The sequence below is a fragment of the Meles meles genome, chromosome 2 (genome assembly GCF_922984935.1).
Source record: "Meles meles chromosome 2, mMelMel3.1 paternal haplotype, whole genome shotgun sequence".
NCBI lineage: Eukaryota > Metazoa > Chordata > Mammalia > Carnivora > Mustelidae > Meles > Meles meles.
Window position 1 is genome coordinate 68,270,495 of NC_060067.1, and position 26,347 is coordinate 68,296,841.

The window sequence follows — 26,347 nt, forward strand, 5'->3', positions numbered from 1 at the left end:
CCTGCTTCCCTCTCTCTCTCTCTCTGCCTGCCTCTCTATCTACTTATGATCTCTCCCTGTCAAATAAATAAATAAAATATTAAAAAAAAAAAAAAAAAGAAGGTTAAGTAGAACTCCACATAGTAACCTATGATCTGTGCACTGGAAAGACCTAGAAACAATGATCAACCTAGTAGCAGTGAACAACCCCAGGACACAGAGTGTCATTACTAAATACTATTTTTCACTAAAAGAAACCAAGGCCCCAATGTACAAGATGAACCTGGTGCAGTCTGTCACACCAGAAAGATCAAAGACTCTTAGAATCTTGCTTAAAGGATTTAGGAGGCAAACTAAACAGATTCCTATTGGACAAAGATCAGACAATCTCAGCATCAATAAGGATAATACCTACAATGGACTGAACCATATCAAATGTGTTTAAATTCATGAGTTCACAATGACACAAACACATAACACAACTCAGGGATCTACTTTCAGAAGACCCCAACTCATTTTGAGAATTAGGGGCGCCTGGGTGGCTCAGTGGATTAAGCCGCTGCCTTCGGCTCAGGTCATGGTCTCAGGGTCCTGGGATCGAGCCCCACATCAGGCTCTCTGCTCTGCGGGGAACCTGCCTCCTTTTCTCTCTCTGCCTGCCTCTCTGTCTAGTTGTGATTTCTCTCTGTCAAATAAATAAAATATTTAAAAAAAAAAAAAGAGAGAATTAGCAACTTACTGGAGAGGAATTAAGCAGTTACCCTACTTTTCCCAAAAAAAGCTAAAATTCAGGATAACCAAATTATGGAGGGGGCATTTCTCTTTCTCTCTCTTTTTTTTTTTTTTTTTTTTTCAGAGAGAGAAAGAGAGTCTATGGCCATACCACCCTGAACGCGCCCGATCTCGTCAGAGAGAGAAAGAGAGACAGAGAAAGCAGGAGGAGGGGCAGTGGGAAACCGAGAGAATCTCCAGCAGACTCCCCACTGAGCCACTGAGCACAGAGCCTGACTCAGGGCTCCATCCCAGGACACCAACAGCATGACCTAAGCGGAAACCAAGAGCGTCCCAACCAAATGAGCCACCCAGGCATCCCAAGGCATTTCTCTTTATAGAAGCATTCCATCTAGGGGCCCCTGGGTAGCTCAGTGGGTTAAGCCACTGCCTTCGGCTCAGGTCATGATCTCAGGGTCCTGGGATTGAGTCCCGCGTCGGGCTCTCTGCTCAGCAGCGAGCCTGCTTCCCTCTCTCTCTCTCTGCCTGCCTCTCTGTCTACTTGTGATCTCTCTCTGTCAAATAAATAAATAAAATCTTTAAAAAAAAAAAAAAGAAGCATTCCATCTAACAAATGAAGTTACAGAATTAAAATATCAACACTTTCCAAAGCCTAATAAAATAATGACTCTGAGGCACCTGGGTGGCTTAGATGGTTAACTAAACCAACTCAATTTCAGCTCAGGTCGTCCAAATCATGGGATCAAGCCCCTCACTGGGCTTCACATTGACTGTGGAGACTGCTGGAGATGGTCTCTCCTTCTCCCTCTGTCCCTCCCTGCTTGCACACTCTCTATATATTAAATAAATAAATAAGGGCTTTAGACATTGAGCATCAAGAGTCGCTCATAAGAAGAAAGACTACTAATCATTATCTGCCCACCAACCTATGAAGTCTTTTTGCTAAAAATAAATCAACTCTGAATCTGATCACAACTTTAGAATTATCTACCAGTGCACAGTCATTTCTGTGTAGTTAAAGCACCATACAGAATAAAATCCAGACCGTAACTCCACAGGACAAATCACGGAGTTTCATCAACAAATAAATTACAAGGAAAGACAAAAGATGGAGGGGGACCTATAGATTAAAACAAATCACAATGCATAAACAGCATTTGCATCCTGATTCAACGGTTATTTAAAAAAAAATAACTGTGACACAATCAAGAAAATGTTAACATTGGTTGGACATTTGAAGGTAATGAGAAATTATTCATTTTTCTGATAGTGATATCTGTGTTTATCTTTTTTAAAAATGTGTGTAAATATACATGCCGAAATATTCAAGTTAAAAGGACATGAAATCTGGGTTTGGGGGATACAGATGAAAACCAGCTATGAGTTAACAACTGTTGAAGCTGGATGAGGGTAAACAGGGACTTATTACACCATTCTCTCTACAGGTACCTGAGAACAATTTAACATGTAAAATAAATCAATCTGTAGTTTCACATAATAGAAATATCATTTTTATTGTCAAACATTAAGAAAAGGCAAATTTTAACGCTGGATATATATAATGTTGGATATGTGATTTTTTACAGCCTCTTTTAAAGTATCTTTTTTTTCTTTTTTAAGATTTTATTTCTTCAGGGTGCTTAGGTGGCTCAGTCATTAACCAGCTGCCTTCAGCTGGGGTCATGATCCCAGGGTACTGGAATTGAGCCCCATGTCCGGCTCCCTGCTTAGCGGGGAGCCTCCTTCTCCCTCTCCCCTCTGCTCCTCCTTGTGTTCGCTCTCTCGCTGTCTCTCTCTGTCAAATAAATAAATAAAATCTTTTAAAAAATATTTATTTCTTCATTTGACAGAGACAGCACAGAAGCAGAGGGAGCAGCAGGCAGAGGGAGAGGGAGAAGCAGGCTCCCCGCTGAGCAGGGATGCGATGGGATGGATCCCAGAAGCCTGGGATCATGACCTGAATCGAAGGCAGATGCTTAGCCAACTGAGGGGCCCAGATTCTCCCTAAACTATCTTTTAAAGTATTTCAAATTATTTACTTTTCTGACAATACAAGGACTACTTAAAAGAACTAACTGGAAACCAATAACCATCTAAAGAAACAGCTTTTAGGGTAAAATTAGTAACACAAGGTTGAACACCAAACAAAACCTTATCAGTATCAGGTAATGTCAAAGACTTAAAGGGGAAAATGGTTAGCTGTATAAATTATATTTTAGAAAGAAAACAATCCCACCTCATGGAAACTGGGTAGAATTTAGATTCATGGCATTCAGTAATCCTCTGTGACTAAAATCTAAACATAGTGACAAGCAGTAAAATAAACCATGCCAGCTGTCCTGCTGTAAACCACATCAAAACTCTGAAAAGCAGTTCTGACTGCCGAAACCATTCACTTCCTTAAAAAACATCTTTACTCTTCCAGCTTTCTCCACAGTCAGAATCGAGGGCTATGTTGAGATTTTACAATGTTTGGATTTTACGATGCAATTTCTACATCGCATCAGCGCATTAGCTGAAGGCTGAAACTTTACAATCCCCCTCCAAGTCCTCCGCTAGGCCACAGGTGCCCTCTCCCAGAGCTGCTGAACTCCCACTCGTTCTCCCCCAAGGCTCCGACGACGTCCCGCAAAGGAGACAGAGCGCCCTTTTCAGCAAGCCTATTTCTTCCCCCGTTAGAATTTCAGCCCATCATCCGCAAGTACGCAGAGCTCTTCCCGTAACGACTTAACAGCAACGCACTCAGCCACCGGACGCGCTCTGGTCCTGAGGATCACACCAGTTGCTTCCGGTCATTTAGGCATAAAATCACACACCCCACCACCAGCAATACCCGGTGAGCAGAAGTAGTGATCGGAAGGTGGGGACGCAGGAAGCGAACACAAATCACCCACAAAACGTCCAAGGCCGTGGGTTAAGAGAATATACACAAAAGTGATTGCCCAGGGCAGAACCCTCTGACACCTCCTCCCAACCGGCCCCCAACAGATGTTCCAGACAGAAAGGAGCGAGAAAACAACAAGCGCCCCGGCAGTCCAGTTCCCCGACGTCCGCATGACAGTCGGCAGACGGGTCTGGCTGCCAGAACCCACCGCTTGCACTGGCTCCCGAGCCCAAAGGCAAGCGACAGCCGCGGGCGCTGCAGGCCGCCCACCGCGCCGACGCCTGACCCCCGACACCCACCACCCAGCCCCTACGCCGGTCGCCCGGCCGCTCCCACCGAGCAGCCCGCGCCGCCGAGGGTGTGCAGGGCGCCGTCCCCTCCGCACCCGGCCACGGCCCGGCGGCGACCACCCCTCCCAGCGCGGCCGCGACCCCCGCGGCCGACTACAGACCCGCCCGCGCCGCGCCCGCCTCCCCCGGCCTCTCGGGCGCCGCAGCCGCCACAGGCCCCGCAGCCCGGCCTGCAGCCCCTCGGCCGCTCCGCCGCACCCCGGACCCCGCGGCCGCCCCTGCGCGCGGGCCTCACCTCAGGGGGTGAGTCGCGGGCAGCGCACGGGCGTTCGCAGGTCCGAGGACTGCGCGTCGGCTCCCGCTCGGGCTCCGGCTCGGGTCGAACTCCGGCTCCAGCTCGGGCTCCGGCTCCGCCCCCTGTCCGCGGCGCGCTCCCCAGCCCACAGCCCCGGCTCGCCCGGCCTCTCCGCCCCCTCAACCCCCGGCGCTGCCCCCGCCGCGGGAGCTGGGTGCGGCCTGCGGCGCTGCAGCCCAACAACGCGCCACTCTATAGGCCCAGCCGGCCCCGCGCCGCCAAGCAACGTGCCATGCGATTGGCTGACCGTGAGGCGGGAGGGGGCGGGGCTTCCGCTGCGTGGGGGAGGGTAAGGGCGGAGGCCCCGCCTGCGGCCGCTGGAGACCACCGGGACCCGATGGGTGCGGTCTCGCCAGCCCAACGCTCGCAGCGGAGGGTCTGGCCCCGCTGGCCAGCTGGGCGGCAGCTTCGCGACGGCGGCTGTGCAGGCAGCGCCTGCTATCCCAGAACTAGTGCGCTCGCTTGTCCCTGGACAGACTCTCGTGGAGGCCCCTGCGGGCCAGGTGCCCGGGTTGGGCTGCACAGCGTCCTAAAGGGCCCCGTTCGGGGCCAGAGGGACCCTTGGAGCCCGTGGCCGCGCCGCTCCCTGCCCACCTCGTGCGCTCCTCCAGCAGGCGGACCCCTTTGGACCCTGCGCCGGTGTGCACGGCCTTGGGCATCGGGCGGGCGGGGGCACAGGCAGAGTTTGTGGCTGGTGGCCAGGGTGGAGTCAGGACAGCAGGGTCTGTGCTTGGCGATAAGGCTCCACAGACAAGGTGGCTGCCTACTGCCCAGGGCCTGACCTGCCGGTGCTGGATGAACAAGCGCCGGTCACCTCCACAGAACCAGTCGTAGGAGTCCAGGCCAGGGCACCTGTCAGTGGCCAGGAGGCTAGCCTAGAGACCAGGCCAGCACCTTCCCCATTCCTCACCCTCCTCTTGGCTCATCTGAGTCCCCAAAAGGCCCTGGACACAGAGAAACGGAGCTTCTTGTTCCCTTTATACCACAGAAAACTGAAGCCAGCAGGGGAAGAGCCGTGTAGAACCCGGGCCTTCTTCCCAGCAGGGACCTCTTTGGCTTTGCTCACAGAAAGGTCAGTGAGTGATACTGTCCGGGGATAAAATCTGTGACCTCTGATCTCAGGGCACTTCTGGACAAGACTTCACAATTCTACATCAGTTTTGTTTCCCTTGCACCCAAGAACAAGACTTGGTGCTTGGAGCTGTCAGTGAAAGGGGCACCTGGGTGGCTCAGTCACTCAAGTGAGGGGTCTTGATTTCAGCACAGGTCATGATCCCAGGATTCTGGAATCGAGTCCCCCATCAGGCATCTTGGTCAGCAGGAAGCCTGCTTCTCTCTCTGCCTCTGCCTTCCACTCTGCCTGCTTGTGCGCACGCGCTCTCTCTCTCTCTCTCTGACAAATAAGATCTTTAAAAAAAGAAAAAATTTTTTTAAAAGTGAACTGGAAGACATGGAGAAAGTAAATGAAACACAGAGTAACGAGCCTGAGAAGAACGAGCAGAGCACTAGTGAGTTGTGGAACAACTTCAGGAGGCCAAATAAATCTGTAATTGGAGTCCCTGAAAATGGGGATCGGGGTGCGTTTTGGAAGAAGACAAATACGATTTGAAGATATAATGGCTGAAATTTCCTTTTAAATCTGGTGCAAACTACAAACTCACAAATCAAAGCAACTCAGAAAGTAGCTTCTGGCTTGCTACTGGGCTCTGGTAGAAACAGAATGTTTCTATGGGACATCAAAAGTGACTCTGAGGGGCACTTGGGTGGCTCACTGGGTTAAGCCTCTGCCTTCAGCTCAGGTCATGATCCCAGGGGCCTGGGATGGAGCCCTGCATCGGGCTCTCTGTTCAGCAAGGAGCTTGCTTACCCCCCTCTCTCTGCCTGCCTCTCTGCCCACTATTACAAATAAATAAATAAATAATCTTTAAAAAAAAAAAAAAGTGACTCTGAGGCCAGAATTGCCCGTTGCTTGGTCCCATCAGGATACCAGGACATAAGGTCAGGTAGATACATCACAATCTAAGTGTCAGATCCAGGATTGAAAGGCTTCATGTAGATGCAGTGGGAGGTGGTCCAGACCCTTGTTCATCTACCTCTAGAGCAGCAGTGGCTATCAGCTCACACCAGTGGTGTCAGGGATTCCCTGGACACAGTGACAGAGGAGCAAAAAAACCTGTGCTTGGTTCATGGGAAGGTTGGGTCACTATGTTGGTATAGGCTAAAAATGGTCTGCTGCTTCACTGCATCCCCATTCAACAGCTGCCCTGAAATACAGTGGTGAGGAGCAGTCACCCCCATAGGCAAAACTTCCGGCAGTAAATTTTGCCATTCACTTTGTGTGGCAGGAGATGTGGCCTGGACTCATGGGCTGTGGCACATGGCTTAACGGGCTGGTTGGGAGCCTGGAAGGAACGATCTGAAAGTTTGGGGACCAATAGGTCTGAAGATAAGGCATGTCGATAGACCTCTGGGAATCGGTACAAAGAGTAAAGATGTTTGTATTGCATTTTTTTTTTAGATTTTATTTATTTATTTGACAGACAGAGATCACAAGTAGGCAGAGAGGCAGGTGGGGGTGGGGGGACACAGACTCCCTACTGAGCAGAGAGTCCAAAGCGGGGCTTGATCCCAGGACCCTGAGATCATGACCCGACCTGAAGGCAGAGGCTTAACCCACTGAGCCACCCAGGAGCCCCTTTGTATTGCATGTTAATATTCATCAGTGAGCATCTACCAGAGAAGATCTAAAAAACAAGCAGAGAGAATGGACTGGCCAATGAGCATAAGCCACGCTCTGTCCTCTACCCCCATCATTCTGGCACAGGGCTCTCCCCAGTGAAGTCGTCATGGTAGCAGAATGGAGGCCGTGCATGAGCCCAATAGCATGGCCTCCTTGTAACCAAGGCTAATCCAGCTACTGCCACTGCCAAATACATTTGGCAGTAGGCTGTCACCTGTCCCTACCGGAGCCAACCAGCTACTTGCTGGCAAGTTGATTACCTTGGATCCCTTCTTTTCTAGAAAAAGTGATAATTCATGTTCACCGAGATGGCCATGTATCTGGATAAAGGTTTGCCTTTCTGCCTACAATTACTTAAGCAATCCTATCAAGAGTTCCCCATGTACCTTACACCAGTTAGAGTGGCCAAAATTAGCAAGACAGGAAACAACATGTGTTGGAGAGGATGTGGAGAAAGGGGAACCCTCTTACACTGTTGGTAGGAATCCAAGTTGGTGCAGCCACTTTGGAGAACAGTGTAGAGATTCCTCAAGAAATTAAAAATAGGGGCGCCTGGGTGGCTCAGTGGATTAAGCCACTGTGTTTGGCTCAGGTCATGATCTCAGGGTCCTGGGATCGAGCCCCGCATCAGGCTCTCTGCTCTGCAGGGAGCCTGCTTCCTCCTCTCTCTCTGCCTGCCTCTCTGCCTACTTGTGATCTCTCTCTCTGTCAAATAAATAAAATAAAATAAATTTAAAAAAAAGAAATTAAAAATAGAGCTTCCCTAAGACCCTGTAATTGCACTACTGGGTATTTACCCCAAAGATACAAATGTAGTGAAAAGAAGGGCCATCTGTACCCCCAATGTTTATAGCAGCAATGGCCATGGTCGCCAAACTGTGGAAAGAACAAAGATGCCCTTCAAGGGACGAATGGATAAGGAAGATGTGGTCCATATAAACTATGGAGTATTATGCCTCCATCAGAAAGGATGAATACCCAACTTTTGTAGCAACATGGACGGGACAGGAAGAGATTATGCTGAGTGAAATAAGTCAAGCAGAGAGAGCCAATTATCATATGGTTTCGCTTATTTGTGGAGCATAAGAAATAACATGGAGGACATGGAGAGATGGAGAGGAGAGGGAGTTGAGGGAAATTGGAAGGGGAGGTGAACCATGAGAAACTATGGACTCTGAAAAACAACCTGAGGGTCTTGAAGGGGCGGGGGGTGGGATGTTGGAGGAACAAGGTGGTGGGTATTAGAGAGGGCACATATTGCATGGAGCACTGGGTGTGGTGCAAAAACAATGAATACTGTTATGCTGAAAAGAAACTGAAAAAAAAAATAAAAATAAAGACTAGGATTAAAATTAAAAAAAAAAAAAAAGAGTTCCCCAAGTGTCTGATCAGTTGACATGGAATCCCACATAACTGCCTTATGGCAAAGGAGGTATGGCAATGGACATGTGACCAGGAATGTACCGTTTCTACCCAATATATGCCATCCAGAAGTTTCTGGTGTGCTAGAGTGAGGGGCCGGCCACAGGTAGATTCAGATAAGGCTCCAACTTGGAGATGACCCCCGGAGGTGGAGTGCCAGCCTCCATGAAGCAGTACATAGCTACATCAATCACCACTTTACGAGGCTCTGTCCCTGATACGTGCAATACCCGATGACCTACTTGAGGAATTTGTGCTTTCTGCTTGGCAGCAGTAAGAGCTGTGAGCCTAGAGATCCTAGAGGTCTGTCTCCAAAGAGCACACTTCTACCAGGGGGCATAGTCATGTTGAAACTATGGCTGTCGCCTGAGCTCATGCAACAACTTGTACCAGTGGATTGATGAGCACAGAAGGGGGTAACCAGAGTGGTAGGGATAATTGACCCTCATTATTGGGAGGAGGTAGAGCTACCTGCTACAGGATAGGGTCAGGCAGGAATGTGGTGCTCAGGTGATCAGCAATCAGAGTAGGCACTCAGCAGAGTGGGGCATCTCTTGGTGCTCCCACCCCCGGTAACTGTAAATAGGCAAGCATGTCACACACCCTGGTAAAGGCCAGCTCCCAGGAGCTCAGACCCTCAGGCATGAACCATCTAGGAGAGCCAAAGTATTAGCTATGAAGAAACCTAGAATGGGTGGTAGAAAAGGGAGATGTTGAGTATCACTTGTGGTCTGGGGATCAACTATAGCAGTGGGGGCTACAGTTCATCTCTCTACCCATTTCTCAGAAGTTCCTCCAGATACTGAGACCCATTAGAATACTGGAGAATTTGTGTCTCAATGGACTGAACTTAATAAGAGGAACAAGTAGATATGAGCAGTTCAAGGGGTGGACTTAGTAGTCGCTGTTGGTGCCATGCCCAGATTTTCTCTCTGGCTTGGGGCTGGCAGTGGGCCTTGCCCAGGTGCCATGAGTGTCAGCAGCTAATGGCCCCAGAGCCCTGTCTTCAGTGTCACCCAGCCCAGGAGATCATCTCCTTACTTGGATAGCCAATAACCGGCTGAGCTAGGGGTCCAAAGGCTGGTGCCCTGACCTCAAAGCAGGACCAACTGTGAGACAAATCTCCCTCCAGAGCCCCCATGGGATCCGCTAAAGCTAGACCCCAGCTGAGACTACTTCAATCCTTTGTTTTTTATTTTTAATTTGCCCTATCCTGATTCCCCCACTCAGCTTATCCTGAGAACATTCCCTCTATAGAGCCTCGCACAAGATCCCCAGTTCAGGCTTTGCTCCTAAAGAATCTAATCTAAGAACATTGCATATTAAAAATACTGTCTACAACTCAACACAAAAAAGCAACAATTCAATTAAGAAATGGACAAAGGGGGGGGCACCTGGGTGGCTCAGTGGGTTAAAGCCTCTGCCTTCGCTCAGGTCGTGATCCCGGGGTCCTGGGATCGAGGCCCGCATCGGGCTCTCTGCTCGGCAGGGAGTCTGCTTCCTCCTCTCTCTTTGTACCTGCATCTCTGCCTACTTGTAATCTCTGTCTGTCAAATAAATAAATAAAATAAAATCTTTAAAAAAAAAAGAAAGAAAGAAAGAAATGGACAAAGGAGTTAAACATTTCTCCAAAGATGTACGGATGGCCAATAAGCACATAAAAAAGATGCTCAAGGGGCGCCTGGGTGGCTCAGTGGGTTAAGCCTCTGCCTTCAGCTCAGGTCATGATCCCAGGGTCCTGGGATGGAGCCCTGCATCAGGCTCTCTTGCTCAGCAGGGAGCCTGCTTCCCCCCTCTCTCTGCCTGCCTCTCTACCTACTTGTGATCTCTCTCTCTGTCCAAAAAAAAAAAAAAAAAAAAGGCCTTAAAAGTGCTGAAAGTGCTGGTAATACTCATTAGAGAAAGGGCACTTTAAAAATTAAAAAAAAAAAAGATGCTCAATATCACTAATCTTTGGGGAACTACAAATCGAAGTCACCATGAGATACCACTTGACCTCCACTAAGACTGCTATAATAAAAAAGAAAAGAAAAGACTAAGTGTTGGCAAGGATGTGGAGAAACTGGAGCCCCGTGCATTGCTGGTGAGAGTGTGAAATGGTGCAGCCGCTGTGGAAAACGTATGCTGGTCAAAAAAGTCAACAGAGAATTACCATATGACCCAGCGACCCCATCTTGGAGTATACTCCAAAGAAATGAAAACAGAGATTCTAAGTGATATTTGTACGTCCATGTCCATTGTAGCATTATTAACAAGAACCCAAAGGCGAAAGCAACTCATATGTCTATTGTCAGATGAATGGATAAACAATGTGGCCCATCAGTACAACGGGCCTTTAAACAGGAAGGAAATCTGCGGCATCTAGGTGGCTCAGTTAGTTTAGTGTCCGACTCTTGATTGCAGTTCAAGTCATGGTGTCGGAGTCGTGAGATCGAGCCCTGTGTTGGGTTCTATGCTGGGTGTTGGGCTTGCTTAAGATCCTCACTCCTGGGGCGCCTGGATGGCTCAGTAGGTTAAAGCCTCTGCCTTCGCTCAGGTCGTGATCCCGGTGTCCTGGGATGGAGCCCTGCGTCGGGCTCTCTACTCGGAGGGGGGCCTGCTTCCCTTCCTCTCTCTCTGCCTGCCTCTCTGCCTACTTGTGATCTCTGTCTGTCAAATAAATCAATAAAATCTTAAAAAAAAAAATTCTCACTCCCTCTGCCTCTGCCCCTTCCCCTCCCAAAAGGAAGCAAATCCTGACACATACTATAACGTACTAGATCGTGGAGACACTATGCTAGTGAGATAAGGACAGGTCATTATACAATTGCCACTTATATGAGGTTCCCCAAGCAGTGATGTACATCCTTGCGCTGGGGCCATGCTAATCTCCATATATCATTCCAGTTTGAGTCTACGTGCTGCCGAAGTAAGCACAGACAGAGTAATGGCCCGTCCAGGGACTGACCCCTCAATGTGGTATTATCAGTACCAGGCTCTAACCAGCTGAGCTAACTGGCCAACTGTGGGTCAGAATTGTTAAATTCAGACACAGAAAGTAGAATGGTGGGTGCCCAGGGACTAAGGGAGGGAGAACGGAGAGTTGTTAAATGGGGACAGCCTCTGTTTTGCAGGAGGAAAAGAGTTCTCAGGATAGATGGTTGTAAAGATTCATAGTAATGTGAATGTACTTAATGCTACAGAACTGTGCACTTAAAATGGTGAAAAATGGTAAACTTTTTAAAGGCGATGTATTTATTTTATTTTTTTTAAAAGATTTTATTTATTTATTTGACAGAGAGAGAGATCTCAAGTAGGCAGAGAGAGAGAGGGAAGCAGGCTCCCTGCTGAGCAGAGAGCCTGATGCGGGCTCCATCCCAGGACCCTGAGATCTGACCTGAGCTGAAGGCAGTGGCTTAACCCACTGAACCACCCAGGTGCCCCCGATTTATTTTTTTTTTTAAGATTTTATTCCTTTATTGGAGAAGGGAAAAAAGAAAGAGAGAGAGTGAGAGAGCAAGCAAGATAGGGGGAGGGGCAGAGAGGAGAAGGAGAAGCAAACTCCCCACTGAGCAGGGAGCCAGATGTGGGACTGATCCCAAGACTCTGGGTTTATGACCTGAGCCGAAGGCAGAGGCTTAACCCACTGAGTCACCCAGTTGCCCCTAAAATAGTAAATTTTATATTACATATATTTTACCATAATAAAAAAAGTTTTAAGATGTGTTTATTTATTTGACATAGGGGAGAAGAGCAGAGAGACTCTCGGGCAGAGTCCCTGCTGAGCATGGAGCCTACTGTGGGGCTTGATGTCAAGACCTTAAGATCACAACCTGAGCCAAAACCAAGAGTTGGATGCTTAACCAACTGTTTTAGTACTGTTGAAAGTTTTTTTTTTAAAGATTTTATTTTATTTATTTAATAGAGAGAGAGAGAGAGACATGGAGAGAGGGAACACAAGAAGCAGGAGAGAGAGAGGGATAAGCAGGCTTCCCACTAAGTAGGGAGCCTAATGTGGGGTCCATCCCAGGAATCACAACCTGAGCCAAAGGCAGATGCCCAACGACTGAGCCACCCAGGCACCCCGAAAGTTTTTTTTAAGATTTTTATTTATTTATTTGTCAGAGAGAGAGCACAAGCAGGCAGAGTGGCAGGCAGAGGCAGAGAGAGAAATAGGCTCCCCGCTGGACAAGGAACCCGATGTGGGACTGGATCCCAAGACCCTGGGATCATGACCTGAGCCGAAGGCAGCCGCTTAACTGACTGAGCCACCCAAGCGTCCTCTGTTGAAAGTTTTTAATAAAAAAGTTTTAATACTCGGGACGCCTGGGTGGCTCAGTTGGTTAAGCGGCTGCCTTCGGCTCAGGTCATGATCCTAGAGTCCTGGGATCGAGTCCCATATCGGGCTCCTTGCTCGGCAGGGAGCCTGCTTCTCCCTCTGCCTCTGCCTGCCTCTCTGCCTACTTGTGATCTTTCTCTCTCTGTCTCTCTCTCTCTGACAAATAAATAAATAAAATCTTTAAAAAAAGTTTTAATACTATTAAAATACACCTTCCTTTTCAAAGAAAAAAAAAACACTTTCTTGGATGGGAGTTGTTTTCTTTCTTTTCTTTTCTTTTCTTTTCTTTTTTATGGATGGGAGTTAAAAAAACAACACAGAATTTTTTTCTCCGAAGATTTTATTTATTTATTTGACAGAGAGAGACCACAAGTAGGGGAGCAGCAGAGGAAGGAGAAGCAGGATCTCTGCTGAGCAGGGAGCCCAACACAGAACTCAATTCCAGGACCCCTGAGATCATGACCTGAGCAGAGGGCAGATGCTTCACCAACTGAGCCACCCAGGCACCCACAAAATAGAATTAGATACATACAATGGTGATATCAAGTAATGAAGGAGCTCAATGGAGCTAAAGTCACCTGAAGTCTATGTGTTGTCTAGGAGGGTAAAAATATTTGTTACTCTAGACTCAGGTAAAAATAGAAAAAGACTATATAACTTTCCAACTAGAACAGGGATGTGGAATGACTTAAAAAAAAAAAAAAAAAGTTGCTCTGGGACGCCTGCGTGGCTCAGTGGGTTAAAGCCTCTGCCTTCGGCTCAGGTCATGATCCCAGAGTCCTGGGATCAAGCCCCACATCGGGCTCTCTGCTCAGCAGGGAGCCTGCTTCCTCCTCTCTCTCTCTCTGCCGGCCTCTCTGCCTACTTGTGATCTGTCTGTCAAATAAATAAATAAAATCTTAAAAAAAAAAAAAGTTGCTCAATCCAAAAGGAGAGAAGGAGAGAGAAAGGAGGGAAAAAACCCACAAACACAGGTGGGCTGATACCAAACAAAATAAGATGGTAGATTTAATTACATTAAATACAAATTCACAAAATGCTTCAGTTAAAAGAAAAAGTATGTCCCAGATGCTAGAAACAAAGAAATGAAATTAAAAACATACACACTTTACTATACATTAGAAGAAATATAAAGTACCTATGAAACAAATCTAAGAAAACCTGAGCAAGACCATAATGGAAAAAGTTATGAAATTCTATTGGCAAACATTAAGGAACACTCAAATCAATAGGGAGGTAGACCATATTGATGAGTCAGAAGACTCGGTGTTGTAAAGATGTCAATTTTTCCCACGCTGATTTACAGCTATAATGATTCCCAGTCAAAAGATCAACTGAGTTATTAGTGACACTGATGAGCTGATTTTAAAAATTGTGTGAAAATAGCTTTGTGCAGCAGAGATAGTATTGTGGCTAATGAGGTTTATCCCAGGTGCAATTCTTGCTAAAACTTATGTGAAAAAAAAAAAAAGTGGGATGGGATGCCTGGGGGGCTCAGTCCGTTAAGCGTCCAACTCTTGATTTTGGCTCACATCATGATCTCAGGGTCATGAAATCGATCCCCGAGTCGGGCTCCACGTGCATGTGGAGCCCGCTTAGATTCCCTCTCTCCCTCTACCCCTGTTTTCTCTCTCTCTCTAAAATAAATATATTTTTTTAAGTGGGGGAAAAAACTCATCTGGAAAGAGAAAGAACAAAACAGACAAGACGTTCTCCAAGAAGAAAAGTAAGGTGAGGATCTATTCAGCAGGTATCAAGACATCAGGGACAGAGTCCAACAGCAGACCTCCAGACACATGGACATAGCACAGGTGGCATTACAGATGGGGGCTGGAGAACAGATGAGAAGCAAACGGTGCAGGGCGCCTGGGTGGCTCAATGGGTTAAGCCTCTGCCTTCAGCTCAGGTCATGGTCTCAGGGTCCTGGGATGGAGCCCGGAATTGGGAATCTCTGCTCAGCAGGGAGCCTGCTTCCCCCTCTCTCTTTGCCTGCCTCTCTGCCTACTTGTGATCTCTCTCTCTGTGTCAAATAAGTAAGTAAAATCTTAAAAAAAAAAAAAAAAAGAAGAAGAAGAAAGAAGAAACGGTGCAGGAACAAGTGGGTAAACCTATGGGGGAAAAATGAAAGCAAACCTCACCTCTCACCATATGCAAAATAACAATTATAGAGTTGGAGAAGGTATGTGCAACACACATTACTGACAATATCAAGGCTACATAATTTGTGTAGATTAATAAGAAAAGAGAACAACACATAGAAAAATGTGCAAAATATTTGAATATATGCTTCACAGGAGACAAATGAAAAATGGTTCATAAACACATGAAAATATGCTCAAGCTTCTTAGTAATTAGCTAAAAGCCCATTAAAGCCATACACCCACCAGGTTGACAAAAATGAGAAAAAGAATCTGATGATACCAAGTGTCAGCAAAAATGTGGAACCAAATGTGGAACTCTCTTTTAAAGCTGGTGGGAGTGTAAACTGGAACAATAAAATTCCTGGAAGACAGTGAAGGTTCCTGATGCCCTGGAACCCAGAGGTCAGACTCCTGAGTTCATACTCTAGAGAAACTCGTGCAGGCATGCATCGGAAACACGAATAAGACTGTTGCTAGCAGCATTGTCTGGACTTCCCCCACCTGGAAACAAACCAAAATGTCCAACTACAATAAAATAAAACCCGTGAACTATGATATAATGGAACGGTTTTCAGCAATGAACTTGAACAAACTATAGCTAAGCCCAGCAATGCAGCCGCATCTCAAAGACGTGATGAGCCAAAGGAGCTAGATGTCAAAGCTTTTATCTGTAGGATTCCACTCACATAAAATACAAAAACAAGACACTGCCGTGATGGACATATAAGTGAGTGGTGAAGGCTTAATGGTGGAACAAAGACAGAGCCTCCCCAAAGCCAGGGCAGGACTGGTGAGACCCGGAGGGGCGGAGCTGTGATGGGGAGGGTACATGGGTGCTGGAGAGGTTACCTCCTGATGGGATCATTAAGTATGCTCACCTCATAGCAATTTTCTAGGCTGCACATTTGTGTTTTGCTCATTTTTCTGAATGTGTGTCTTGCTCTACCGGAAATCAAAGGAAAAAGGAGTGTGGTTTTGCTCTGAGTAGCTCGAAGTGCGGCCAGAGCTGAAGCTAGAGGGTGACGCAGGGGCAGCTCTTAGACAGTCGCTAAGGATTCATGAGGACCCAAGGAAGCCCTGAGGAAGTGGATGTGTTTGGGGTCTGCTCTGTGTCTCAAGACTCTCCCCCTGGTGGGAATGTGCTGGAAGGTAGCTGAATGGGAGACACTTCAAACCTTCTTCAAGGGTCACTGTCCCCCCAGGACTGGAGTCTTCCCTGAGGCCGCCCCATCAGGCAGTCTTTCCCAGGAGGAGGGATAGGGCATGCAGGCAGAGACAGAGAACTGGATATGGTAAGTTGCCCAGTGGGGGGCTTGGAGGTACTGGGTCACAGCCAGAGACAGAGGCGTTCCTCCCCTCACTGCCCTCCTCTAGAGACACGCGGATTTGGTGTGAGCGTCAGCTCTGCTCCATATTCTCTGTGTGTTCTTTGTGTCCTCCAGGCCTCCCTTCCAGAGGCCAGTCCCGGTGGGCACTGGGCAGGAAGCCACTTGGCCCCAGGCTGCTGCCTCTTCTGCCTTGATGCCCTGTCAGCGCCACTGTCCCGCCTAGGGTCCAGGGAGAGCCTCCTTGGACCAGCAGGGGGCGTCCCCGCAGCGTGACCCAGAGCGTGGGCAGGATGTGGAACAACTCAGGAGTTGTTTTTGTTTTTGTCTAAGATTTTTTTATTATTAATTTTAGAGACTTTATTTATTTGAGAGAGACTGAGAACACAAGCAGGGGGAAGGGACAATAGGAGAATGAGAAGCAGGCTCCCCGCTGAGCAGGGAGCAGGACCGGGCTGGATCCCAGAATGCTGGGATCATGACTTCAGCTGAAGGGATCCCCTCCAGATTTGTTTCGTGAGGTCTCTTCTGGTGCTAAGCGTCTCTGTTTACAATAAAATTCTCTATTGACAGAAGGCAAAGAAGCTCACTCTTTCTGATCAACTGTGAGAAGAGTAAAACCATGTTCGGTCATGGGCGTGGAGACCTTCCCAAAGGGTCTGGGCCTTTCCCAGCCCAGGAGCGGGATCTGTCTCTGAACTCCCTACGATGCTGGACAAGGCAAGAAACCTCTCTGAGCCTCATTTCTCCAACTGTAAGATGAGGAAGCAGGATAGCCCCTGGCGCAGGTCCTAGGCCTCCTATAATTACCCCCAGACTCAGCCCAGAGGGCAAAGCAGAGGGAGGCAGGCCAGTTGTGTTCCTCCCAGGGCTGTGACTACCTGGGGTCAGTCAGGGCACACCCAAAACTGTGTATACACTCCCCATGACTATCAGAACCCTGAGCGGAGATGGGGAGGTAGGCAGGGGCTGGGGGCCGGGCTCAGAGCCGCAAAGAACAGGTCACATGGCAGTAAGAAGCCAGCTGGAACTTGAATGCAGGCCTCTCTGACCCTCCATTTTCTCGCCTGTGAAATAGGCACATGGCAGTTTCTTCTCCAAGCAAACTGTCTAGTACCCATGGAGCTCAGCGCCTGGAGCCAGGAAGCCCTTGGTGAGCAGTAACCAGCCTCCAGTACTGTATGAGGACTAGAACGTTGACGGCAGGTCTCAGGAGGCCCCCGTTATGCTGGAGACCATGTTTGAGGCCCCCGTTATGCTGGAGACCATGTTTGGGGCCCCATCGGCCACCCCCAGCACACACCCTTACAGCTGAGGGCCCGGGTCCCCGGTCAGTTCCCAAACAGGTGGGAGTCTGTCCTGAGCAGGCCTTGGGCCTGGGAGGAGAGGTAAAGCCAGTTCAGGCCCCAGAGTGGGCCCTGGGAAGCCACAGGCCTCATCTGTCCAAGTGACCAGAGGTCCTGTCACCTGGCTTTGCACCTCAGAACCCCATGCACTTTCCAGCTCGGCAATCCTCAAATACATTTTCGCCACTGAGCTGGCCACAGTTAGCTAGAAGTGACAGGGTACCCTGTGTCACGCAGTGTCTCACTTGCAAGCAGACCCCCCCACCCCAGGCACTGACTAGAAACCGTTTCCTGGTCCCAACCCCCACTTATAACTTAAGGGGAAGGGAAGCCGCAGCCACAGTAGGGAACTGCGTGCCTCCATGGGCTTCCCGCACTAGTTCAGGACAGGGAGAATGGATTGCTGGTTCCCCAAGCTAGTGTGGAATGCCTAAACCTTCCCTTGCTCCCAACAGGACAGTGCCCATGCTGACCCTCCCCCGCCCCCCAGCAGGATTTAGAGGAAACATCTGCAGGACAGTGATGGACACTTGGTTCCTGGAAGCAGATGGCTGTCATCCCGCCCAGGACCTCTCCCATCCACAGTGGCCTCATCCCTCCCCCTCCCCCAGCCAGCCGCCCCACCCCCCCAAACATACCCTGGGGCAGGTGGAAGGAAGTACAAACAAAGGGCCCTCTCCAGAGGATGAATCCCTGGCTGCTGGGCACACCACTGTCCTGGGTTTGAACCTCACAGGGTGAACTTCTTGCCCAAAATGAGGTGCTGAGAGGATCCAATACCCCCTGGGTCCCCGACCAGCCCTGACCCTAAGCCGAGTCTGTTTCCACACAAACACAGCAGTCCAGCCTGGATGGCCGTGCCAGGGACAGTGGTTCCTGGAATTCCACAGCAGGCAGGAAGGGGTGGTCAGGGCCAGACTTGAGCTGGGTGTTGTCCAGAGGACTCGGGCATCTGGGGACCACCATCCCCACCCACACTTAGTCTGCATAGGACCTACTTTTCCCACCCCACTGTAGCCATTTCTTCCTCTAAGTTTTCCTGGAGTTCCCAGCCAGCCACACTCCACTGGCCTGGGGCCCAGGGGTGCCCCAGGGAACTATTTGTTAATCCAGCAAATGACCCTACCGTAGATGGAGGGCCTTTCTGCTCTGCAGTCCCACTGCCTGACCCATGGCACCTCGGAGTATAAGCTTTGAATCCAGACTGCCCAAGTTTGGGTCCTGTTCTGTACCTAGCTATGTGCCCAAAGCAAGATCTTTACCGGCCTGTGCCCTGAAGACAAGCACTTCATAGGCTTCCTGGGAGTTGAGCTTCGAGAATCACTCCTTGGATGTGGGTGTGAGTACTCTGTAAGGCTGGTCCTCCCCTCCTTCCCAGTGAAACCCTGGCCACTGTGAAAAAGGACATCTGTGCTTTATTGTACATCAACGGCCCCTCCTAGAGCCTGCGTCTTTGCCACCTGGGGGTGGCAGTCCTGGGACCAGCCCTTGCCCCTGCCCCAAATGCCCAGTCCTGCCCAGCTCTCAACACAGTGCAGGGTTAGTGTGCTGGGGGAGCTGGGGAGTGGGGGGGATGACCACAATTCTTGTCCACAAAGCCCAGGCAGGGCTCGGTCCTGGAACCCAGGGCTCTGGGGAGCTGGGGCAGGATGGGGTACGTGTCACAGGAGAGCACCCCAGCCGCCCCATCCTCTGGAGAGCAGAGCCTGGCCCAGCCTCAGGGACCCAGCCTGCTAAGATGAGCCTGGCCTGTGAGATTCTAGAAGGTATCTGTTGGGGAGGCCCTGGGAAGGATCACGGTGCTACATCTGGCTCATCATCTCAGTGGGCCTGTCTCATCTGTGTGGCCTGGGGTCATGGCCCCCATGGCTGGTCTCTGCGCAGCAGCAGGGGTCGCCGGTGTCACCTGGGCCTCGTGTAGCCGTAAGGACGTTGCAGAAGCAGGCTCTGGTGGCCGGGCAGCACGTGCGTGTGGTAGTGCTCCACGAGGCCGCCCACGCTCACGAACAGCACCTCACTCTCCAGGTAAAACTTTGAGTCCTGGGTGGGGGAAAGAGCAGCAGGGTCTGGGGGGCTTTCCCATGACAGGGGGTGGTCAGCAGTGAGGACGACAGCCAGGCCAGTTCCCAGCCGCCCTGTGTCGGCTCTGTTTGCCACCCCCCCCCCCACCCTGTCTCTCTCAAGGCCCAGGGAGGAGTGTCCTTCCAGCCAGGACCCTGGGGTGGGGCCAGCCTGCCCACCTTCTCGAAGATGCGGTAGTTCCTCACTTTGTTGGAGCTCTCATCCCACACGACCAGAACCTGCAGGGAGAGCAGCAGCAGATGGGTCAGTGGAGAGCAGCCCCAGCCTTGGGGGATGGGCCACAGGGACTGAAGGGCAGGCAGAAGCACACGGCTGGGTCCCGGGGACTTTCTGGTGACCTAGGGAGGGACACGGCCAGCAGGGTCCAAACAGGCAGACCCCAGCCTCAGGGCTCCTGCACTGACAGCCTCTGGGGAGACTCGAGAAGCAGTACCAGGTGCGTGGCTTGCCCTAGGACCATTTCTGACACACACAGAACAGAGCGAGGCTAGCTCCATCCGTAGATCGTGTGACTCCTGATCTTGGATCTTGGAGTCATGTGCACAAGCCCTGCTGTTGAGCATGGAGCTCACTTAAGTAAATAAGTAAATAAGTAACAAAGGAAAAGAAGCAGAAAAGTGAGGCTCACTGCCAGCCACCCTCGTAGAGGCAGAGGTACTGGCAGCCGACTGCTATTCCCTTGGCCCCAGGTAGCCTCCCCTGCAAGGTGCCTGAAAACCCCCAGCCCCACCTGAGTCCGGGATGCCCAGTGCTTCCTGCCCAGCTCCTGCCTATGCTGGGGGGCTGGCCAGCATCTCCCCCAGTTTGCAAACGGTGTTCAGTTCTTGACAACAGACAGGGCAGTGGCTGCCAGGCAGAGACCCCCAGAACAGAGCTGGCTGAGATGCCCAATCAGAGCTGCCCAGGGAAGGGGCATGTACACTACAAAGTACCGCTAGCCATCCACCTGGGTGTGAGCGGAGAGGAGCTGCCACATAGCCGTGTCCCCAGGGGCCTCAGCCCAGCAGGGTGACGCTTGGGGCGCCTACCTTCCCCGACTTAGTAGAGGAGTTCCGGATGCAGTAGAGTCCATCCTGGGGCTCTCCCTGGGGGCTTGTGGTTTTGAACAGCCTAAAATACAACAGCTGTGTCAGCAGGCAAACCGTCCTCAGACCTCGCTCACGGGGACCCTCCAGCCCTGGTCCACAGTGTGGCTTTTGTCTTCTCCCTCTTCGGCAACACAGGTTCCAAGAGCAACAAGCTGCATGAGGGCCACGCCCAGGGTGACCACCAGCCCCGGGACTGAGTCCATGGCCTCTGTTGCCCTCGGCACCATGTCCCTGTGCTAGCAACTACCCAGCACTAAGGCAAGTGAGGGGAACAGAAAAGCCGGGGAACCATATGTCTGCGAAAAACAAGGATTTGGAAAAAGAAGGGCTGGGTGCTAACCTTTCTACTTCGCAGGATTCCGTGGTGTTGATAAACACAGAGCTGGGCAGCGGCACCTGGAGACACCAGTGGTGGTCAGGGTCAGGGTCCGAGTGGTGCCTGTAGCCAATGCCCCTCCCCCACCGTGGGCTGCCAGCCTGTGCCCAGATCTGGGGCTTTGCACTGTGCTCCTGCAACCCCCTCCCCCACAACTCTGGCACCTGGCGGCTCCTCCCTCAAGATGCCCAGTAAGGAGCCGCCCTGGCCGGCAGCTCTCCCCCAGCCAGCAGCTCTCCACCAGCCGCGCACCCACTGCTGCAAGCTGAGCTCTCCCATCAGTCCCACCTTCTCATAGTCCTCATCAGAGTCCTCCCCACCAGCGCTGTCGGCCTTTGAGGGCCGTCGGGGTTTTTCAAAGGAGAAGCTCCTGAAACTCTGCCCATCAGGGGGTGACCTCCTGGGAGGGGAGCAAGGAGAGGAGGGCACATCACTGTCATAGCCCTCCACCCTCCGCCCACCACCCGTTCACCCCGACGGTTGTCACAGGCCCAGAACAGAGAGCTGAGATAGGCCAGTGCTGACCGCCCTGGGACGATAGGAATTGCCTGCTCCAGGCTCACGGCTGCCAATGCCACTGGCAAGAGGGGTGCTGGGGGCCTGAACTCCTCTGTCGTCATAGCACAAGCAAGTGCTAAGTCACACCCTTCCCCAAGCCACAGAGAACAGGTGATACGAACGGACAGAGCCCATACTGGGCTATGGCCAGGGCTGGGCCATAGCTCATGGCAAACCGACCCAGTCTGCACCCCTGTGGCCCCTTGTGAAACAGGAACCATCATGGGGCACCCTCCCTCGGGCAGCAGAGCTGAAGAGTCCTAGGGAGAAGGATGCCAGGGTTATTAGGCCTTCAGGGAGTACTAGGCTAGCATGCCCACTCAGGACTCCCTCCGTGGCTCCCAGAAACTTCGTGGTTTGGGGCCCCAGACATCGCTGACCACAGGTTGTTGGTATGAGTGACACTGTGTCAGCAGGGGACACATCAGTCCCCCAACAGTGCCCAGCAATAAAGAACAAAGTGTTCTGAGCAGACCTTGAGGATAAGTCACCAACATACTCTGCATTCTGGCGAATTCCTAGTCAGGAAGGGCTACAGAGTCCCAGGCAGGGAAGGACAGTGCCAGCTCAGAAGGGCCTGCAGAGGCCCGCCAGCTCCTAGCAGCTCCAGCCCAAGCTCCTCCACCCCCCACCATCTATCCCAGAGCAGGTGCTCAGCCCTGAAGCCCCCTCCCCTGACACTGCACGGGCCCTGGGAGGCCTGTTTCCCCAAAGATCCCCCTGCGCACTGCTCCCCAGACAGCAATGGGCCCCAGGCCCACCACCCACTAGGCTGGACCTTCCTCTGGGGTGGGGGTGAGTCAGTTGCAGGGGAGGCTGCTGGGCCACAGCAGGCCAGGGCCATCAGGCAGCCATCCTGCTCCCACGCTACGGCTGCCTGGCACCCATCGCGGGCACTGTGCCAAAGCCAAGGAGGCCAGCGCACCCACACAAGAACCCAGCCATTGGGGAGGGGGTCCCGGGGACACCGGCGCCAAGTCTACTCACTGCAGGTGGGGGAGGGGTGGCTTCTCCGTCCTCGGCAGGACTACTGGCCTGGCTGTGGCCTCAGGTGTGGACAGCTTCAGTGCGGGGGGCCTGGGGGCCACAGGGGGCACAAAGAGTCTGGGCCTGGCTGCCTCCCCCGCGGGGGCCTCTTCCACTATCTTTAAGAATTTGGGCTTGTTGGCCGGCACAGGTGGAGGCTCAGGCGTGGGTGGCCCCCGGGGAGACAGATGGAAGGACTTGAGTTTGTCATAGTTCCTGGAGGAGGCAGCGGCCATGCCGACAGAGCTGCAGGCAGAGCCAGGCCCGTGGCTGGGGACCCGGGGCTCTGGGCTGGGGCTGGCACTCTCACGGAAGCAAGGGGGTTTCCGGAGGCTGGGCGTGGTTGGCGGGGGGCCAAGCGGGGGGTCACTCATCCTCCGGGGGGCCAGGGACCCCCTGGGGCCAGGCTCAGGCCGCCTCAGGCCCAGTGGGTCCCTCTTGGAGTCCTCGGGAGCTGGGCTGGTGTCAGGGAGGCCACGTTTAGGGGGTGGTGGTGGCAGCAGGGGGCTCGGGCCCTTGGAGGCAAAGGAGTGAGCACGGGGCATGTCGGAGAAGGCTGGCTTCCTGGGTGTGGGCACAGGAGGCGGCGGGTAGGCCGGCGGGTGGGTCAGGGTGTCTGCAGAGCAAAGGGACCCAGTCAGTGAACATGTGCTACCTGCTGGAGGCTGGGCCAAGACCACCAACCTCCATGCCCCGGCCTTCCTCATTCCTCCTCCATGTGCAGTCCCCACAAGCTTCTGGAGCCATCAGCTTCCCAGAAGTGGAAGTGAGAGAGAAGAGGCAAGGGGGACTCTGAGGACTTTGCCTCAGTGAGGGGAAGCTATTCCCACTAAGAGAGGTGAGCAAGATGGACAGGAGCAGCTTGGGAGGAAGATGAGGGCTGTACTTGCTTGGCTGTAAGAACACAGAGTACGGGGCAGGCCGTTGGGGCACAGGTCTGCGGTTCAAGAAGGGGCAAGGGTGGGAGGCGGGCCGTCGGGGCACAGGTCTGGGGTTCGAGGAAAGGCAAGGTTGTGGGGGGCCATTGGGGCACAAGTCTGGGGTTTGAGGCAAGAGTATGGGTCGGGTTGTTGGGCTGCAAGTCTGTGGTTTGAGGAGAAGCAAGGGTGTGGTGCAGGCTGTCGGGGCGCAGGTCTGGGGTTCAAGAGAGAGGTGAGGGTATAGGTCGGGCCGTCAGGCCGCAGCTCTGTGGTTCAAGGAGAAGCAAGGGTGTGGGGTGGACTGTCAGGCCCTGGGTCTTGAGTTCCAGGAGAGGCGAAGGTGTGCGGCGGGCTGTCGGAGTGCAAGTCTGGGGTTCGAGGAGAGGCAAGGGTGTGGGGGGCCGTGGGGACACAGGTCTGGGGTTTGAGGAGATGTGAGGGTGTGGGGGGGCCGTTGGGGCACAGGTCTGGAGTTTCAGGAGGGGCACTGGCTGGAAAGGCCAGTGGACAGGTTCTCCATGACTCTGGCTGTCCCAGAGCTGTGGGATCACAGCTCTAGATCACATCCTCTAGATGGCATTAAGGGGCTGGTGTAGGGCTGAGGTGGGAGAGGCCCAAGAGCACAACGTGCCCAGCGCTGAGCAAGGCAGCTGAGGAACAGGGAATACAGCCCCAGGTCACATACAACTAGATTCACAGGTGCTAAGCGCTGCATCTGAGAATGGGGAGGTCACTGGAACCAGAGTAAGAGATGTTTGGGAGAGAGAGGGGAAAGCCTGCTTGGAGTGGGGACTCAGAAGGGTGTGAACCAAGTGTGTGGGCAGGTCTGTGGGCACGCAGTGGGGAACAAACTGAGGCCCCTACGTGCTCAGCTCTAGCCACGCATGGCTGCAGTTTGGAGGCAGGGCAGATGGACATGGGCTGGAGCCACAGGCTCTGTGCCAGGAGCGAGGTTGAGGCTCATGGCCCGCACTTCCTGGTGGTTGCCCCAGAGGGAGGGGACCAGGAGCAGGAAAGGGGGCTGGACCTGCCCCTGCCGCACTTGAATGACAGGGGCTGAGGAGGGCAGAGAACAAGGTCACTAAAGGAGAACAGGCAGAGGAACAGGGAGGCCAGGTGTGGAGGGATTGTCCCAAGTTCCCAGGACAGTGGAAGGGATAGTGGGAAGGGACAGATGGCAGGACAGAGGCACAGCCCTCCCCTATCGGGCCCTATGCTTCACTGTGACACATGTATGTGACACACGTATGTGACACGTGGTACACGCCGCTCCCCCGTGCCAGGCCAAATGCTTTGGGAGGTCAGGGCGGGGGGAGCAGGTGGGTAAGTGACAGGCTAGCCCAGAGGTGCTCCAGGGAGCTGAGCCACCCACTCTTCAATGTCTGTCCTTCCCCACTGTCCACCCCAGGGCCACCCTGGGCTCAGCATCACACATGTGGGCCCCTCCACCTCACTTATTTGCAAATCAGCTATCTGCTCCACCCCAGGCTACCTGGACGTGGGAGGAGCCAGTGAGGAGAGCCAGCTAGAGCAGTCCTCCTGATACGTGAGCCACAACAGGGAAACTGAGGCCCCGCGGAGCAGGACTCAGGCCAGTACTCCCAGTCTGGGAGGGGCTCTGCTCCAGGTTCCAGCCCCAGGAGCCCCCAGGCTCAGAGGTTGCCCACCTACCCTCAGGCTCCATGGGCTCGGGGGAGTCAGGTTCCATGTATGAGTCATCTTCATCCTCATGCTCGTAATCTGTAAGGCACATGGAGGGTCAGACACAGGGTGGCCCGGGCCCAGCTGCAGCCAGGGGCCCTCAGGACACTGGGAGCCAAGGGTCAGGGAGGCCCCAGCCGGGGCATGAACCCCGGACCTGGGCTGCATGGGGAAGACAGCCAGCCATGCCTCCCATGGCGGGGGTGGCCAGGTGTGGAGGGGGTGGGACAGGTGCGCAGAGGCAGGCCTCACCTTCATTGTCTGTGGGGTATGGGGATAGGCTGATGTCCACAGGCCGCTCGACTGCACCATAGAAGCTGTCTGTGTCCGAGCTGGAGTCACTGAGGTGGGGGGCAGGGGTGGGGCACAGTGAGCACTGGGCCGGGGAGCTCCCTTGCATTCACACATATGGACGTACACGCATGCCCTCGGATATGTGACTGATGCACAGACACACACACAGCAGCGGACATATGCACAGACACCACACACAGACACGTGGACATGCCCAGAGCTAGACCCACAGGTAAACACAAGGAAAAACACACAGTTGGAGAAGCTCCTCACAGGTGAGAAACAGACCCAGGGACGAGAGGCTGTGGTGCCCCCATCATTCCCCTGCCTGACTACACAGGGCCAGGCCTCAGGGGTAGCCCCATGTCCCCTCTGCCCTGTAGAGACTGCTAGTGGGTGCACACGCATGCATCCACATACATGCACACGCATGGGCACACGTGCATATGCACGCACATGCACACACACAGACACATGCCCTGGGCCGAGCCCCCAGAGGCAGGCACACACGTCATGCCCAGGCCCCCCCACCCTGCCCTGGCCCACCTGGTGTCCGGGGGCAACTCCTTCTTCTCATGAAAGTGGCCGATCTCCTTGCGCAGCAAAGCCATCCAGCTCTGTGGGGCAGTGGGGGTGTGGTGGGTGCATGTGGCCCATGGGTGCGTGCGGTCCGGGGCAGGGCTCCACCCACCCCCTCCCCAGGCTAGCCTGCACGAAGGTCAGCGAGATGACCCCCGTGGCCTTCTGGGGGCTCTGGCCCCGCTGTAGCC

General features: G+C 52.6%; 2 protein-coding genes and 1 non-coding gene across 12 annotated transcripts in view; all 3 read right to left on the reverse strand.

Annotated features, from left to right (window-relative positions):
* Positions 1-4,361, reverse strand: part of ADD1 (adducin 1) — an 88,709-nt gene extending 84,348 nt beyond the window's left edge. For 3 of the 9 annotated variants that reach the window (XM_045997317.1, XM_045997324.1, XM_045997323.1), the window contains exon 1: positions 4,181-4,360. The gene's annotated coding sequence lies outside the window, so the exon portion shown is untranslated. Of the gene's footprint in view, positions 1-4,180 lie in introns of all 9 variants that reach the window. The other 6 variants (XM_045997319.1, XM_045997318.1, XM_045997325.1 and 3 more) reach the window with 3 other exon arrangements.
* Positions 4,362-11,213: 6,852 nt separating this feature from the next.
* On the reverse strand, positions 11,214-11,318 carry LOC123937821. The gene has a single exon (XR_006817603.1). It is a non-coding gene; the product is annotated as a U6 spliceosomal RNA (small nuclear RNA).
* A 7,609-nt stretch (positions 11,319-18,927) lies between these two features.
* The window catches only part of SH3BP2 (SH3 domain binding protein 2), a 34,810-nt gene continuing 27,390 nt past the window's right edge, over positions 18,928-26,347 (reverse strand). For both annotated transcript variants that reach the window (XM_045997142.1, XM_045997141.1), the window contains 9 exons: positions 26,124-26,194; positions 25,536-25,624; positions 25,254-25,322; positions 22,624-23,278; positions 21,367-21,478; positions 21,043-21,098; positions 20,643-20,724; positions 19,773-19,832; positions 18,928-19,572 (listed from right to left, as the gene is read on the reverse strand). In XM_045997142.1, the coding sequence (XP_045853098.1) occupies positions 19,435-19,572; positions 19,773-19,832; positions 20,643-20,724; positions 21,043-21,098; positions 21,367-21,478; positions 22,624-23,278; positions 25,254-25,322; positions 25,536-25,624; positions 26,124-26,194 (1,332 nt within the window). In that variant the 3' untranslated portion in view covers positions 18,928-19,434. The remainder of the gene's footprint in view (positions 19,573-19,772; positions 19,833-20,642; positions 20,725-21,042; positions 21,099-21,366; positions 21,479-22,623; positions 23,279-25,253; positions 25,323-25,535; positions 25,625-26,123; positions 26,195-26,347) is intronic.